The following is a 16,872-nucleotide window of genomic DNA, read 5'->3' on the forward strand; positions in this document are numbered from 1 at the left end:
TCTATCTATCTATCTATCTATCTATCTATCTATCTATCTATCTATCTTTCACTTGTTCCCATTATCTCCAGTTCTCAGCTTTCTATCCGTGAATCTAATTATTTGTCTTCTTTGGGAAATAATTTATGAACTGCTATGTCAAGACAACAAAATTATGAGCTCTAGCCTGCTGCCAAGTATTTTATGCCTGAGCACCTTGCAATATTCTGGCTGGATGTTTTGTGCTATTAGACATCATCCTCCAGGGAAATCCGAAGTTAGGAAGGTACACTTCATGGCATTCTGTGCCGAGAGACAGAAAACCTGCATTCCATTTCAGATTTCTCTAACACAGATGCCAGCATTTCTTCATCAATGTATTAATGATCTCCTCCAACAGCAACCATTTGCTGAATATTTACTGCATACATTTTTTATTTTTTAATTTTTTTCATACATTTTTACATTTAATCCTCTCACTCTGTAAGATTGATTCTAAAATTATAATTTTTCTTTTTTATTAGATACGTTTTATTTTTATTTATTGTAACAATTTTACAGGTGAGGGAACTGAGGCCCAGAGACATTACGTTTTCCAGACCCACATGGCTGATAAATTATATAATCTTAGCCACCCTGAGGAATATTGAGGGGGTAAGATGTACAAGAGCACATGTCCCTGGGAAAGAATGTTAGGTTCTTAGGCTCTTTGGGAAAGAATGTTAGGTAATTCCAGGAATTGTTTTTCTTATTTTCCTGTAGTATTTCTACATGATTCTTTGTCTTAACTACTTAAGTAGTAAGGAGTAAAACACTGGCTAGCTGTCACTCAAGTATCAGAACTCACTATTTTTTTAAGAATAAAATCTGACTGTATATGTGAATAATGTAACGGATTTTTTTTTTCAATGGCCTCTAAAATGTCTCATTAATTTTTCTTTTTCAAATAGGGTTTCTCGCAGATGCTCGGAACTTTCCCTTTCTATCTATGTAAAAAAAGTCAGGATTTTAATTGTGCTTATAGGCGCTCATTGCTTTGCTGAAGTCACTGGAGGCAGCCCGAGCTAAGACTTTACGATGGCTCTTTCAAAAGGCTTTGACACTGCCTCAGATGGAATGGTTATTTGATTAAAGGTGTGAAATGAGTAAGGAATCCAGAAAGTGAGACATGATGGTTCTATTAAGGCAGCTAAAGCACCTTCTAAAGAGATGGGCCAGTGTAACAGAATACTCCTGAAAGGGTTCTGTCAATGCTTAAGCTGTGAGAGCCTGTTGCATTTATAAACGGCCGATGAGCAGACCTCATTGTTCTGACAGCAAAGCCTCTGAACAGTCTGGCTCACTGGCGATGGACACTGAATTATCTTCACTTATGGTTCTCTAAAAGAAGCTTGCGCACATGAGATAAAATCTGAGATGTCAAATCAAAGCTGCAAGGACCACAGGAGACAAGCGAAGGCAGTCACGAGGATGCTTGCTCCATGCACGTCAAGCCAAGTGGACACAAAGGAAATGGCGCAAAGCCTATAAACTCCCCAGGCACATGCCAACACGCAAACACAAACTCAAACTCAAGTTAAAAACAGGAACTAAAAATTAATGAGAGCAGCACCAGGAATGAATTTAGAAGACCTCATTGAGATGACCGTACCTGAAAACAAGGGAATTTGTTCTTCCAAATCCTAAAACTAAGGACTCTGTGATCTCAATGCCCTCTAGTCTCATCAAAGGCACCAGTTGCTTTAACAGAACTCCCACCGATGGGGTACCTATGGCCTGAAACAAGTTGATTAAAAGTGAAAAAGAGGTAACATGGTAACTGATGCTTCCTTTAATCAAATGATGATTCCATTATAACAGTTTCAAAGTATTAAACCATATCCCAAAGCACTGCCATCATTTCAGAAAGAAAGAAAAAAAAAAAAAAAAACCACAGACAGACATCAATTTCAAAACGGCGCAATGAATGGATTTTTTACCTGGGACACAAATTCTAAAGAATATTTTTATCACGTCTTCTTTTTAAAAAAAAAAACAATTAAGTCAACAAAACCATTCTTAACAAGATCATTTAATCAAGGCATGGTTTAAGGGCAAATACTTGGCGAAGAGTGAGAGAAATGTGGTTTGTAGGGCAGGAACCAAACCTCAGGGCGCTAATAAATATAAGTCACTCTATGGTTTAAGCAAGTTTCTTAACTTCTCTTTATCTTCAGTTCTCCCACTTGTCAGGAAGGAATAATAAATTATGCACATCAACGCTCAATGGAATTTAGAAATGTGTAGGATGAAAATCTGATCCCACAGACTCCAGATGGCAGGCACAGTGCAATGTGCACTGTGAACTCTAGACAAACAAGCTAAAAAAAAACCTTACAGAATAATTCTTCTGAAGCATGTCACGTCACCTTGTTATCGTAGCTCACTGTACCATCAGGTGTGGTCGCCATGATTTCTGGAGTGGACGCTCTTAAGTGTCCCGGGCTCATGATACTGGGTTTTGCAACTCCAAAACAAAGAATAAGGTAATTTCTCCACAAGGTAACATAATTGTCTCCACTGCCGGCAGTGCTGGTTTTCTTGGCATTAATTGGGCTACTAGAAATACGGATTTGAAAACAGGAGTGAAAGTAAGTTCTGGACTTTAAATATCACTTATTAAATAAAGATCCTAGGAAGGGCTCAAATAGAGTTGAACAACTGTCTGTCAAGGCTTGTCTATGCTGTTAAGAACAATCTGGACAGGGAATGTCTCTACTGGATGGGAAGTTAAATAGAACTTGAAGACTGTTTTCACCAGTAAGGGTCTGACAGTCTATACTGGGGATTATTAAGGAAAAGAAAACACGAACTCTGGACAAGAAAAAAAAAAAAAAAAGAACTTTTGACCAGTTTTTACTCCATGTTTAGGGGTCTGTATTAGGAAACACAGAAACTAGAGAGGATTATAATATGTCAATCTGTTAGATAAAAGGAGAATGTAAGAGGGCAAATGATCAACAACACCGAGGAAGACATACAATTCCCTTACTTGGGGTCTACCAGGGGCATGACGGACTGGAGCCGAGTGAAGGCGTATGGCCAGGCATAGCTGAGGGCTGTGGGGCAGTGTTTGGGCAGGTTCTCCTGCCGCAGGAAACTGAAGAGGCAGAGAACCCAGGGGTCTTTGACCGACTGAGCGAATATCCAGACATGGGAAGGGCTCTTCACGTCATAATGGCTATTGACCAGGACTGCGTTCCACTCCACCAACCACTGCAGATCCACACTGTGGGTCAGCGGTAATGTTGCCTGCAGGGCAAGAAGTAGGCAATGAATCAATGCTCAACAGTAAATTACATGTCCTCACTGGGGCTCAGCCTAAAAGCCCCTTTGTCCATACTGCTTTTCCTGACCGCCTCTGCAATGGGCCAGGCTTTGAATCTGAAACACCCTTCGCACACCTACCCCATAGGATGTTGGTTTATGGCCACTGCTGTGTCCTATGCTGGGCTGCAAGCAGCTGAAGGGCAGAGTTTAGGGACATGGGTCCTATTTCGTACAGTTTTAACGTCACACAGCACTGTGCATTAGGACACTGAAGCTGCTCATTAAATATTTGTTGAAAAATATATGGCCTCAGTTAAATTAAACTCGACCCTGGATTTGCCGTTTAAAATTCTTTAAAAGCTATTATTACCTTCTGAGATTCATCAATGTGTTTTTATCCCTGTAACTAATATCCTGGGCTTTTAAAAGCTACAATCTTGTTTATCTTTACTTGGACTAAACTTCCTTCCCTTTGACTTAGGGAGATGGCAAAATGCAATCCCTTTTATGAAGGGCATTTCACGGATGATCTTTGAGGTAAGGGACCTACTTATTCTTGTCCTGTGGTATCAAGCCAAAACAATACTACATTCTAAAACTTTTTTGATCTATACCTCATATAAGTTTGTATGTGTCATTCTCTTTTAAGTCCAGAATATCAAAGTTTAGAGAAGACCAAGTTTCAAATAATTCAGCAGTGGTACCAGGAGAGACAATTACCTTTATGACTGTCGGGCAGTTAAAATGACCCTTATGATCTGCTAGGTTTACAGGTTCCCCTGGGTATGGGTGCGTCACTAGTGATCTCAGTGGTTAATGGGCTCTAGGGGGGCACAGCCTGAGCTTCAGAACCAGAGAGGAGGTTCCAACACAGACTCCACCCAAAGCTTGTGACCTGGGAAGAATACTGACCATCCCAGAGTCTCTGTCTGGGAGATACTAATTTATGACTTGGGAATTATAATGCTAATCTCACCTAATCTTTAGGTGAACTAAGTGAGATAAGGAACGTAGAAACACCTGGTACAAAGCGGGCACATCCCACTTCCCCCTTTTCTGTGTATCTTCCTAAGTGCTGTATTGCTGATCTAGTAACCCCTGGCTCAAGATTTTGATCCTGATAAACAGAACATAATCACATGAATATCATCTGCAGGCAAGGAAATATGGCTATAAGACAATTAAACTTGACTCCTCCATTCCATGTTAACCCAAACTGAATTTCTAAAAGAAGTAGGGTTATGCAATATTACTGTGAAAGTCTGCCCGGCCCGGCTTAATAGTTTGAGGAATGATCGTTAGCACTACAACCATAAGCAAGAACAGGGCCACTAAAGGTAGGGATCTGTGCTCAGTCTCAGAAAGAGACCACGAAAAGGCCTTGTATTCATTTATAGCTATTTGTCAGATATGTCTGTGTTCATTTATAGTTATTTGACAAGAAGATACAAGGGGCATCAACAATGTGGATGCTGTGAATGGTCCCCGATCTGCGCTGCCTCTTTTTAGCTAGTGAGCTGAAATTAATCCAGGTCCCTTTCCTGCACTAGACTGATTTTTTAAAAAATCAGATAATTAATATCAGTATCAATTTCCCTTTAATTTGTTCAGGAAATTGAAAGTTGCCAATATGCTATTTAAAAAGGGAAGAATGTATTTGACTGACAGATAAAGGTGTCCTAGATTCGGAGTCCAACTAGGGTCAAGTCCGGGCCCTAACACTTCTCTGTGTGACTATGGCCCCGCCCCTTAATATTTTTTGAGTTTCAGTACCTAGGAGGGTCAAAAAAGATAATAAATATGAAAGCACACTGTAAACTGTCTAAAGCATCACGTGTAAGTTACATAATGGTGTTGAGCATGATATGAGCATGATAAATAAAGAGTTAAAGTTAAAGAATCTTGAGCAATTTTTCTTGAAATTGCTGTTTGTAAAATATCTATACTCCTAAGGTTCAAATTTTGTTTGAACTTTATCTGAACGTTTCCTAAGCTAGTATCTGAAAACCTTGTCTTGTTTTCACAAGTACTGTTGTGTCAGTTTATTATCTGACACGAAACCCCAGAATTCTTCCACATCATTTTTCTTTGTCTCTCTTTTTCAGATAGGTCCGGAGCTTACACTTGAGAACAATCAGGAATCAGTACTTACCGAATCTGAAACTGCTACATGAATGAAACTTTCGAGAATGGACGAACTTAGCTGATCCATGACATCAATCATAGGCCTGTCATCGTCCTGTAAAAGGGTGGGCAATTACTCTCCATGGGAAAAAGAATCCTTCCCACCCACCCCACTGCGTTTGTTTGGTACATGAAGCAGAACAGCTTGCAAGATAGTGATAAGGGTTTTGTCACAGAAGAGTGAGTGCCAAGATGGTGAAAGGTAGTAGATAAAATTCCCTGTGATTCTGAGTTTAATCTTTCAAGTTTCAGTGGAAGATGGTTAGAGCTCCAACTTCACGTTGTACTGAAAAGACACGGACTTGAATTTCAATAAGTTGCACATGTATGCAAGGATCTAAACACTGGTGCCATACATCATCCAGCAGAGGGTTCATATTGTCATGAAATTTTAGGGATGGAAACCCCAGAAGAATATGGCTGCCGGACCACTAAAAGGCTACTTGCTTGAGTCACTCCTCTGCTAAAATAACTGATAAATTGTTGACTGCGATTGAATTTTAGTTCCAAAGAAAATGCACTGGAGACTGACCACACACTCTGTGGTATCTTTGTTGTGTACAGCTATTTGGTAAAAGAAGCAAACTGCAGAGTATGGGAGAGAGCATCTTATGGAAAATTCTTCTACACAAACAGTGTACATATTACATATATGTGTGTGTGTGTGTGTGTGTGGGTGGGTGTTTGCATGTGTGTGTATCCATATATGGATATGGATATGTTTGCCACCCTTTATTATAGAGAAGCTCAGAATTATAAAATTATCTACTTTAGAAGCCTTACAGGAAAGTCTTGGAATACCATTATTCATGTATGAATGAGAATGGTTACAAAACAATTGTGCCTGGGAAAAAAAAAACACACAAGCTCATAGATACAGAGAACAGATTGGTGGTTGTGGGGTGGGTGAAATGTGTGAAGGGAGTCAAAAGGTAAAAACTTCCAGCTACCAAATAAGTAAGTCACGGGGATATAATGTACTACATGGTGACTATCGGTGATAATACCGTGTAACATATGTGAAAGGTGCTAAGAGAGATCTTAAAAGTTCTCATCACAAGAAAACAATTCTGTAACTCTGTATGGTGACGGATGTTAACTGGACTTATGGTGGGGATCATTTCACAGTGTAAATAAATATAGGTTCATTATGTTGTACACCCGAAACTAGTATAATCTTGTAGGTCAATGACACCTCAATTAAAAAAAAAAAATTGTACGAAAACAAGGTTGTGGCTGGTAGACGAGAGCAACGTATGAGAAGTGTTCTGTTTTTTTTAAAGATTTTGTTTATTTATTTATTTGACAGAGAGAGAGAAACAGCATGAGAGGGGATAGGGTCAGAGGGAGAAGCAGGCTCCCCGCTGAGCCGGGAGCCCGATGGGGGACTCGATCCCAGGACTCTGGGATCATGACCTGAGCCGAAGGCAGTCGCTTAACCAACTGAGCCACCCAGGCGCCCGAGAAGTGTTCTTAACACAGTCTTGGAATAGAAATTAAGAGCATGGGTTTTATACTTGAAACTAATATAACAATTATGGTCAGCTGTACTTTAAAAAGAACACTGGGCTCTGGAGGCATATATATGTGACTTTCAGTTCTGGCTGCGTCATGTCCTCCCTGTTGACTTTTGGTTAAGGCATTTAATCTCCCTAAACCTCAGCCTCTGTATCTGTACAGTGGGTAAAATACTACTAATTTTTAGGTTATTGTGAAGGTTAAGTGAGATACTACGTGTAGCACACAGCACGATGCCAGACACGTCCATGGTAATGATTATCATTCCTACCAGAGTTAGAGATTTAATGCAGGTTTACCAAAATACAGCATGTCTTGGATATCCATTTACCAGATACCACAGATGTCCTAAAATATATAACCAAGCCATCTGAAGAAAAGTGAACAGAAAGGATTGTGATGAATTTGAAAATACTGGGTAAAGACAATGACCATTTTGTGGATCGGAAAACCAAGTTCAGGGATTTAAAACAGGAAAATGGAAAGTAGCATTTTTCTGAAGTATGTGACATAACAAGCTGGTCCTTCTTTCATCAACTTATGCAACTTATGGTTCGGTCACTTGTGCTGGCAGGTGATGAGCCTTCACATCTGAACAAGCGCATATAGCCCTTGACCAAGCGCAGACATTAGCTGGCCGACTGTGCTTAATAATTGGCTTACTTCTCCTGTCTCAAGAGGACATATTTTCTTGTAATTTTAAGATTACTGAAATTAAACAAATTTTAGTTAGCCAGACTGTTTGATACCTTGATCATTTAAAATGGAACTCATTATTTTTTCAAGTTCATTCTCTAACAGAAATGTAATAATGTCTTCTTAATTTGACGTGTGCTGAACATTATGAAGGAAAATGATCTATGACTTAATCTTAAAATTCTTCACTGCTTAACCAAGGACAACCTCTTGGAGAATCAGGAATGGTCTTTTCTATTGCTCTCAGAATATATGACATATCTCGTGGAGATCAAGAGTGCTCTTTCATAATCAAAAACCCATGGTGAATATTTTTTGACATCATGTGTGACACGGAGGCACATAAACTTGTAATGCATTATTCACAGGTTTTAATCTAAACTTCAAAAGAAAGAAATGAATTAGAAAATTCAGAAGGAGAATCCATACCTCAGGCTGACCCAGGGCAACAAATAAAGCTCGAATTTCCTTGAGTATTAAAACGGACAGTTTGCGTGTGGCCACCTGGAAACTGCAGAGTAAAACCAAAGCAAAGCCTTCCACAGCGTGAAGCACGCTGCAGTGGGGGCCCCGCTCCGACTGAATTCTGTGGCTGGAGCCATTTGCAATCAGCTGTCGGGCAATAAGAACACATTCTATATTCAGAAAAATAACAATTGAAGAAGAAGAAACTACTCATATGTGCATCTTTTGGTACATGTGATCTCATAATATTAAATTGCAATGACTTATAACCAGACAGGACTGTAAATTCATTATTATTCATGACAGATCATAGATCCCTTTTTTTCTTTTGACCCATTGTTACTTTGGAATACCATCAACCATCTGTTATCTCTGATAAGAGAGAACTTTCAAAGGCTATTAATATTAATAAGAACAAACCAGCTTCCATCCATATACCATTTGAGATGACACTATAAATTGAGTCAAAGTGGCCTCATTTGTTTCGACTCAGATGCACTATAGACATGAGGAGACCATTCAATTGAATTTTCAAACATTTACTTTCTAACCACACGTACTTACTAGTTTCTTGTGTTCGATTCTAATCTAGGTGTGTGAACATTTATGAGGTGGGTTCTGAAAGTTCCCAAGCCACAACGAACTAGCTCTAAAGCAAAAGCAAGCCAGACAACAGGGCAGATTCCACATCCGTTTCAGTTCTCCTTTGACAAGCTCACATAACCCTTGTTTTTCTACCTATCATCCTTTGGCACGTGTACAACACAGGGAAACAGGAATGATCTAGGATCGGGGATCCTGGCTGTTCCCCCAGTGCTGTTGTACTCCCCTGAGCTTCCATGTTCCTCAGAATCTCAGCTGTGCTCTTCCCTCGCCAGGCCCTGTCTCCATCTGCTCATTGCCAATGTCAAGTTCACCACTGCCCTTGTTCTCCTCTGACAACTTCTCCATAACCTGCTCTTCAAAATGTTGTCATTCATTTTTAGCATTTAGGACTGAGGTGGGAAGGAATAAAGAAACCATAAGACTGCATTTTCTTCTCTATGGATATTGGACAATGCAACCAATATGTTGTAGGCTAGGATTAAAAAACAACTGGTGGGCAGCTAACTTTTATATACATATCCATATCGAGCTCAATAGGCATATCCATACCCGGCTCTATATCCATGCTTACAGTCATTTGCTCTTAGAGATTTATAATCATAATTCTCTGAAATAAGCAATTTCCACTCTCTGAATGGCCTGGTGAATGATAACAAATCTAACCTGATGGTATATCAACCCTGAGTTTCTTGGTCACAATTTACCCAAGTTGGAAAAATTAAGGGCCACCACCAGGGAGAAATTTCCTAGGTAGCTGGAAGTAAGAGCTCCAAAGGTTCTCCAAGCTGCAACTTATTTACACATATACTATATTAGGAAATATAAATTGGTGGGAAGAGTGTGAAAATCACCTCTGAATTTCTGATCTTGTTGGATTGTTCATAGACTTTTCCTTGAGTTTGTATGACCAGTTTCCACTGGGTGAGCAGCTGGAGCAGTAACTTCAGGGATGAATCAAGGAGCGTGTGATGCATGTCATTGACTTCCCGAAGTAGGAAGTTGGTAAAGCCAAATAGTACATCTTCTCTCCAGTCTGAGAAGTCAACAAGTAAACCCTGAAGAGAATTTTGTGCAATATGTCGCAGCTCATCGTCCATATGAATAGAGAGCCTGTGAAATAAGTAAAAGACAATAAAAGGCTTTAGTTTATTAATGTTTCTTTTAGATTTGTGATGGAACAAATAGAGCTCTCTGCTTTTATTCATGTCTCAAGAATGGGTCACCCTCTCGTCTATTCTTCATTCAGCTACCCTCATGTTGACACCTTATAGAACCAGGGTACTTTTCTCAGAGCTAAGGAATTAACCTGGGTGCAATGCTATTAACTAAACTACAGATTTTATTCAGATTTCAGTAGTTTTTCACTAATGTCCTTTTTTCATTTCAGGATGGAATCTAAAATATTACCTGGCATTCAGCGATACCTGAATACTTTTTAATGTTGACTACAGAATAAATTAGTATCAAACCCTATCACTTTTAAGGATAAGAAAACTGAGTACCAGAGAAACTAAGGGACTTATCCAGAAGTTCAGTGAAAATGAGCAATTAAGGGTTAGATTAATGGTCCACAATTGGTTTTGCCTCACCAAGGGATATTTGGTAATGTCTAGAGACATTATTGATTGTCACAACTCCGAGAGTGCTTCCATCATCTCTCTAGTAAGCAGAACCTACTGATGTGGCTAAACATCCTAAAATGCACAGGACAACTCCCTACGACAAAGAATTATCTAGACCAAAATGTCAATAGTGTCAAGGTTGAGAAAACCCAAGTCAACTTGGGTATTGGTGGTATAACCTATAATACCATAATAATATTAAGTCATGACATTGGTATGAACCATCAGTTAACATCATGTTTTATAGGTTCTTTTATTCATTTATTTAAGAAACAAATATTTTTGAGACCTCCTGAGATTTGGACACACACCCCTTCGGATATGGAGTTCAGTAGGGCTGTGTCTATTGGCTGGGGAGCTTGCAGGAGCAAGGAGTGAAATGGTGCTAGAGAGGAAGCAGGGGCAGCTCAGTGAAGGGTCTGCAGGCCACCCAGGGAGGCAATACATTAGGGACGGGGTTAAGGGTGTGTGCTCTGGAATCAGAATGTCCAGCGCAGTGTCTTGCCTCTTCACTTACTAGCTATGTAACCTTGTGCTAGTTAGTCAATCTCTCTAAGCCTCAGAGCCTCATTTGGGAAACAGGGACAATAATTATACTTGCATTTCATAAACTTGTTGTGAGGTTCATGAAGATGACCCACATGCAGCATGTACCACCACACTGAGTGTGTAGCAAACACTCAGTAACTGGTAGCTATTATTATTAGAAAAAAAATGAGCTGTATCTTGAAAGATATAGGGGAAATAACATGATTAGATTCACATCTGAAACAAAAAATAGGCAGGAATATGGAGGATGCCTTGGAGAAGCAACTAGAGTTGGGGCAGAGACCAGCTAGGAGGTCACTGCAGTGACTTAGGAACAAGCTGGTGGTGGTGGTGGGGGGGGGCGGTTGGCCCAAGGCAGAGAAGTAGTGAGAAAGGGAGACAGATCAAAGACACCGAGGAGATAGAACTTCCAGCACTCAGCAGCCCAGAGGCGTTCAATGTCAGAGAAGAAAATGGCTGAGTCATTGGGGGCCCCCACAAACGGGGTAGATAGTACCCTCAATGAAGGGAAGAAAACACTTGGACCCAGACCGTGTAGGAACTTCCTCAAAGTCTAGGATTCCAGCCCAGGACTTGTAACCCTTAATCTAAACAAGTCTGGTATAGTCCTATGTTTTTGAATAAACATGATTTCAAAACTTGAAAAGCAAACACCTTCCTTATTCTCTGAAGCATAAAGCACACTAACTGGTCCAAATTTGACACTGTAAACCAGGCATAAAGCTCATTAATGAGCAGATATATATCAAGTCAGGGAAAACATATTTCTTGCTCCAAAAGCAAGTGATGTTCTAGGAAGTTGCTGAGAAGGAAGATCTAAGCTGATTCTTCAGGTTAGACTTAGCCCACAAAGTCTAAAGTTTTTGTGGGGATCACAGTTGCTGAAGGAAAATGTAGAAGCTTTTACCCTGGGCTTCCAATTAAGGACTGTCTATGGCAGGAATTTACAAAGTTTGTGTTTTAATCAGCCCCTGTATTTTTTTCCCCCCAATTTTAAGTATAACACAAAATTTGAGTTAAAGCTGGGGTAAAGGGCCTAAAGCCCACCCATTTGGGAGGAAACATTACTCTATAAACAACAGCCTTGAGTCATTTTGCAGCCCATGGTTTAAAAATACTAGTTTATAACAAACAAATAAAACAAAAAAATGCTAATTTATAAAAAACACTTGAAGTCATCTTCCCATCTTAAGTTCATCATTTCTATTTATTATATTTATACCTATCTATGGTCCTGAATGTTTTAGAGAATAAGCTTCTATAGATGACTTCCAGTGGAAAATACTTCCATAAAGGTGAGCTTCAGATTCACATGGGATCAGCTTAGTACTTTTGAATAATTTTGTTGTGTACAGGTACACGAGTCAGAAGGAAGTGATTTCAAATTCACAAACCAAATTCAGAAGAAAAAGATCCATTAGGAGAAACTGCCCATTCTTAACTGTGGCAGGATAAACAAATGGTTGTTAGGAAGAGGTGAGGAACTCGCTGTCCTGTAATATCACCAAGGGCAGCAGAGGGAGAAATGGTTTTATAGTGAAGCCCAGGAGACAGTGGTTTCCAAAAGGAGGGATATGCTGACAGGTGGATGGTTAGCCTTTGGAATAGTTCGCCAGAAGTGGTTGGAATGTATTCTCTGCAGGTATTAAAGAATGAACTTCCATCTATGCACAGTGCTCTGAACTGCATCTCAATTAAAATAAAATAGATTAAAGAAATAAGATTAAGTGGTTTATTGAAGCAATATATACAATTAAGACTATAGTTCTCAGTTAGCTACTCAAAACAACCAGCCACCTTCCACTGTACAGACATATACTGAAAAGCGAATGGTAAATGCTAAATGACAAATATTTTTCAGGTACCACAGAAGATTGTGGAATTGTGTGTGCATTACTTCATAAATTGCCACAAATTATAAGGAAACACAGCATAAATAGTGTTTATCTGTCACTTTGAATCAAACCAATGACATTTGTCACTGCCATTTGGCTGCAGGAAAATTCTGTACATTTGGGCAACCAACTTTACTCTTCTGAAGTTCAAATTTCCTTCTCTGAAAATAGGAATAAATGTGTGCCCAGCTTAAATGTGTGCATGAAAACGCATTGTACGTTGTACATCATGGCATAATCTGTTATTCAAATGTAAAGATGCCTAAAAATAATAACTAACATTTGCTGAGAGCTTACTGTGTTCTAGGCACTATGTGAAATTATTTATATGCATTATTTGATTCTCACAACCTCATGACAAATTGTTGAAAGGGGGAGGCAGAAGCTGAACAGCAACCCCTTCGTGAATATGTAGTCTTGCGGGAAGTGACAGAGGATGGGAGCCTGTAGACCGTTGAGGGAAAGGTCCTTCCTGTGGTCAAGGGACAGAGCAGGAAACACCTGGGAGGACAGTCAGAGAAAAACGATGCCTATGGCCAAGGACACAAGTAAGCTCCCCTCCTATGTGGAGAATCTTGGGAGCACCCAGACAACTGGGAAGGGCAGGCTCTATGAGAGCAGGAAGGAAATCCTCCCCAGGGATCTTATCGTGATGTCAGGAGGGCCTGTGGAGCTTCCATGGAGCCTAAGTAGAAAGATCCCTCACACTTGGCCATTAAAAGTGGGCTGAGCAATACACAAAATAAAAAATGCAGTAACTTGGAGAAAGGGGTTTACCGGTTCATTCCACACAACATTGTCATGCTAAACACACTAACAGAAGTCTGAAGTTAGAGTATCTGTGATTTAGCCATTACTTGAAATGCTGGGAAGGGGCCTTGGGGACAGTCATGTGGGACATATCCTTGAAACTCCTTATTCAGGGAACTGAGCTGGGGGTTGGGGATAGAGGGCTGGTGTGAATGTTGGTCTTATTTTGCCAGTTATAAAGAAAACCAAGGGGCACCTGGGTAGCTCAGTCAGTTAAGCATCTGCCTTCTGCTCAGGTCATGGTCCCAGGGTCCTGGGATTGAGCCCCACGTCAGGCTCCTTGCTCAGGGGGGAGTCTGCTTCTCCCTCTTCCTCTGTCCCTCCCCTTCCCCCACTTGTATTCGCTCTCAAATAAATAAAATCTTTAAAAAAAAAAATAAAGAAAACCAAGTTTTTCTCCAGTAGAAATGTACCATGGATGTGACCGTGAAGCATCTGAACTAAAAGTTCTCATACCTCTCTGACTAGACTGTGTATCATCTCAAGAGTCAACTCAGTCCAAATGTGAGTGGACTCTGGGGGAATAAAGTACCTACAGACTGGAAATCCACATTTATTGCTGTTGAATTTCTTCATTTTGTCCTCTGACCCTCTCAAGGAGATCTGAAGGGGCTCATTTTTCTCATAGGTTAACAGGACCCAATGTGTAGGTCGAGCACTCCATTATCTTTCCCTTGGGGAGAACAGCCTCCAGCTTCTTTTAAAGTCTATGGAAAAGGCCTCTTCATGAGCTTCCCATATAAGTACAGTCACTTTCTTGATTTCTAAGCCTTGAACTCTCAAGAATGTTTATTTGCTCTTTCCCCTCATAAAAACAGTACCCACTGCTTTGAGCTTTGTCAGAATGTACATAATAATAAACACGAAGCACCATAAATAGCACTGACATTCCAACACGTCTAACAGAACTCCCTTCTGGCATGCCTGGCACCATGGTCTGCAGATCCAGGCATCACTGGATTCGGGGATCAGAGTGATCCAGGGGTAAGAGTCTCCCACACAGAGTCACAGCAAAATAGTGTCAGGGGCTGTACCTGAACGCTGCGTGACATTTAAAAAACTTAGTATTTCAAAGGCCTCGTGCACATGATCATCTCCAATTAGAACTTCACCAACGTCAGCGAACTTTCCTTCTGCTTCAGTTTAACTGATAGCTGCTTTTTCCCTGCTGACACATTTTCCCCTGGATTAACCAAAGCGCATGTCTATGACACGTGGCCTTCTCCACCATCTTATGAAAGAGGCAGTATTGTTCCAATTTTTAAAAAAGATTTTATTTGGGGCATCTGGGTGGCTCAGTCGTTAAGCATCTGCCTTCGGCTCAGGTCATGATCCCAGGGTCCTGGGATCGAGCCCCGCGTCGGGCTCCCTGCTCGGTGGGAAGCCTGCTTCTCCCTCTCCCACTCCCCCTGCTTGTGTTCCCTCTCTCGCTGTGTCTCTCTCGGTCAAATAAATAAATAAAATCTTTAAAAAAAAAAGATTTTATTTATTTATTTGAGAGAGAAAGAGAGAAAGAGTGAGAGAGAGAGAGAGAGAGAGCAGGAGTGAGGGGAGGGGCAGAGGGAGAGGGAGAAGCAGACTCCCTGCTGAGCGGGAGCCTGATCCCTGGGACCCAGGAATCATGACGTGAGCCGAAGGCAGATGCTTAACCCACTAAGCCAACCCAGGCTCCCCACTATTATTCCAATTTTATCAAGGAAAAACGTCTGAGGGCTTAAATAATTTGTCTAGGTCACATGGCTAGTAAAATGGCAAAAGCAGGGATACAAAATTCAGGATTTCCAAATGATTCCATTTCATTCCCATTTTTTGGTATTTCCTCCAAATCTCTCAGATGGTGCTCTTCCATACTCTGGAAGCTCACAGGCCATGAGGAACAGTCTTCTGTCCCCTAATTTCTCACTGCCACATCCAGCCCCTTCACTCAGCAACCCCTCTTCTGTGCACACTGGACTCCTACTCACGCAGCTCGTCCGCCGCTATCCCTGGCACAGGGATGGGCTGCTCTTACATTTCTGGGTAACCTTGGCACCTGACACCTGCCTCTCAGCATTTCCTTACTCTCTGGCTTTGCCAGCATCTTGGGACACTCAATACTGTAGTATCTTAGCCTCTTCTTCCTCAGCTTCCCCCACTCCCAAATCACCATGTTTCTTATTCTTTGGAAATCTACCCTTTGCTCCTCTTTAGATCTTCTCACCCAGAGCTGGAAGCCCCTTTGTGATCCAGGCTTATGTTTCCCTCTCTTCCACTGCTTCCCCATTTCCAATGAATGTGTTCTTCGCTCACATTCTGGTTGTTAGCCCACAGCAAAATCCTAGACTGCAAATCTTTTTTTAACTTCATAATCTTCTTAAAATATGTCCTAAACTATGGAATGGAAGAAAGAAGGACACGTGGAATGGAGGTTGCTGATGACAGGAAAGAAGGGGTTACAGGTAGCAGTGACCAAAGCCAGCTAAAAGGGTGGACAGCTTTGGTCAGAGAGCACCAGGGCTTGAAACAGTCAACCTCACAAGCCAGCACCGTCCTGTGCTAGTGGTGACCGGCAGGAGGAAAGGGGCAGCTGTGTCTACGCTTAGAGGGCAGTGGCTACAAATGATATTAACTGACAGCAGGGAGTGATCAGTAGGAGTCCAAACTGGCCATCCAGAGCAGAGGGCATGATGACCACGATCACCAGGAGCATGGTGCTCCGTGGAGATACTCAGAAGCCGTGGGGCGGCCATGGGTGGTCTGCAGTCACGTGGGACCAGGGCTTGGGTTATTTCATTTGGATATTGATGGGAAGGGTGCTCTCCGAGAGCTAGCGAATGCGGGCAAACGAGGTCATGCATAATGCATCTTTCATTCAGTCAACATTAATATTTGTTATCCTTCTCTGGGCTTTCTTTTATTCCACCATTATCAGATTAACCAGCCTAAAATATTTTTTATCATATTATTCTCTCACTTAAAACTCCATCGGTCCAAATGCCTCAGCTAATAGTAAAGATTAACTGAAAATCTATCTCTCCAGTCTTTTTTTTTTTTTTTTTTAAAGATTTTATTTATTTGACAGAGAGACACAGCAAGAGAGGGAACACAAGCAGGGGGAGTGGGAGAGGGAGAAGCAGGCTTCCCGCTGAGCAGGGAGCCTGATGCGGGGCTCGATACCAGGACCCTGAGATCATGACCTGAGGTGAAGGCAGATGCTTAAAGACTGAGCCACCCAGGTGCCCCTATCTCTCCAGTCTTAT

General features: G+C 41.1%; 1 protein-coding gene across 12 annotated transcripts in view; it reads right to left on the reverse strand.

Annotated features, from left to right (window-relative positions):
• Nucleotides 1-16,872, reverse strand: part of FRY (FRY microtubule binding protein) — a 347,615-nt gene that overhangs the window by 111,191 nt on the left and 219,552 nt on the right. For all 12 annotated transcript variants that reach the window (XM_035003581.1, XM_035003580.1, XM_035003582.1 and 9 more), the window contains 6 exons: nucleotides 9,609-9,867; nucleotides 8,116-8,298; nucleotides 5,441-5,527; nucleotides 3,011-3,270; nucleotides 2,388-2,577; nucleotides 1,631-1,755 (listed from right to left, as the gene is read on the reverse strand). In XM_035003581.1, coding sequence (XP_034859472.1) covers nucleotides 1,631-1,755; nucleotides 2,388-2,577; nucleotides 3,011-3,270; nucleotides 5,441-5,527; nucleotides 8,116-8,298; nucleotides 9,609-9,867 — 1,104 coding nt within the window. The remainder of the gene's footprint in view (nucleotides 1-1,630; nucleotides 1,756-2,387; nucleotides 2,578-3,010; nucleotides 3,271-5,440; nucleotides 5,528-8,115; nucleotides 8,299-9,608; nucleotides 9,868-16,872) is intronic.

This window comes from Mirounga leonina, unplaced genomic scaffold, assembly GCF_011800145.1.
Source record: "Mirounga leonina isolate KUSES-001 unplaced genomic scaffold, KU_Mleo_1.0 Mir_127, whole genome shotgun sequence".
Lineage (NCBI taxonomy): Eukaryota > Metazoa > Chordata > Mammalia > Carnivora > Phocidae > Mirounga > Mirounga leonina.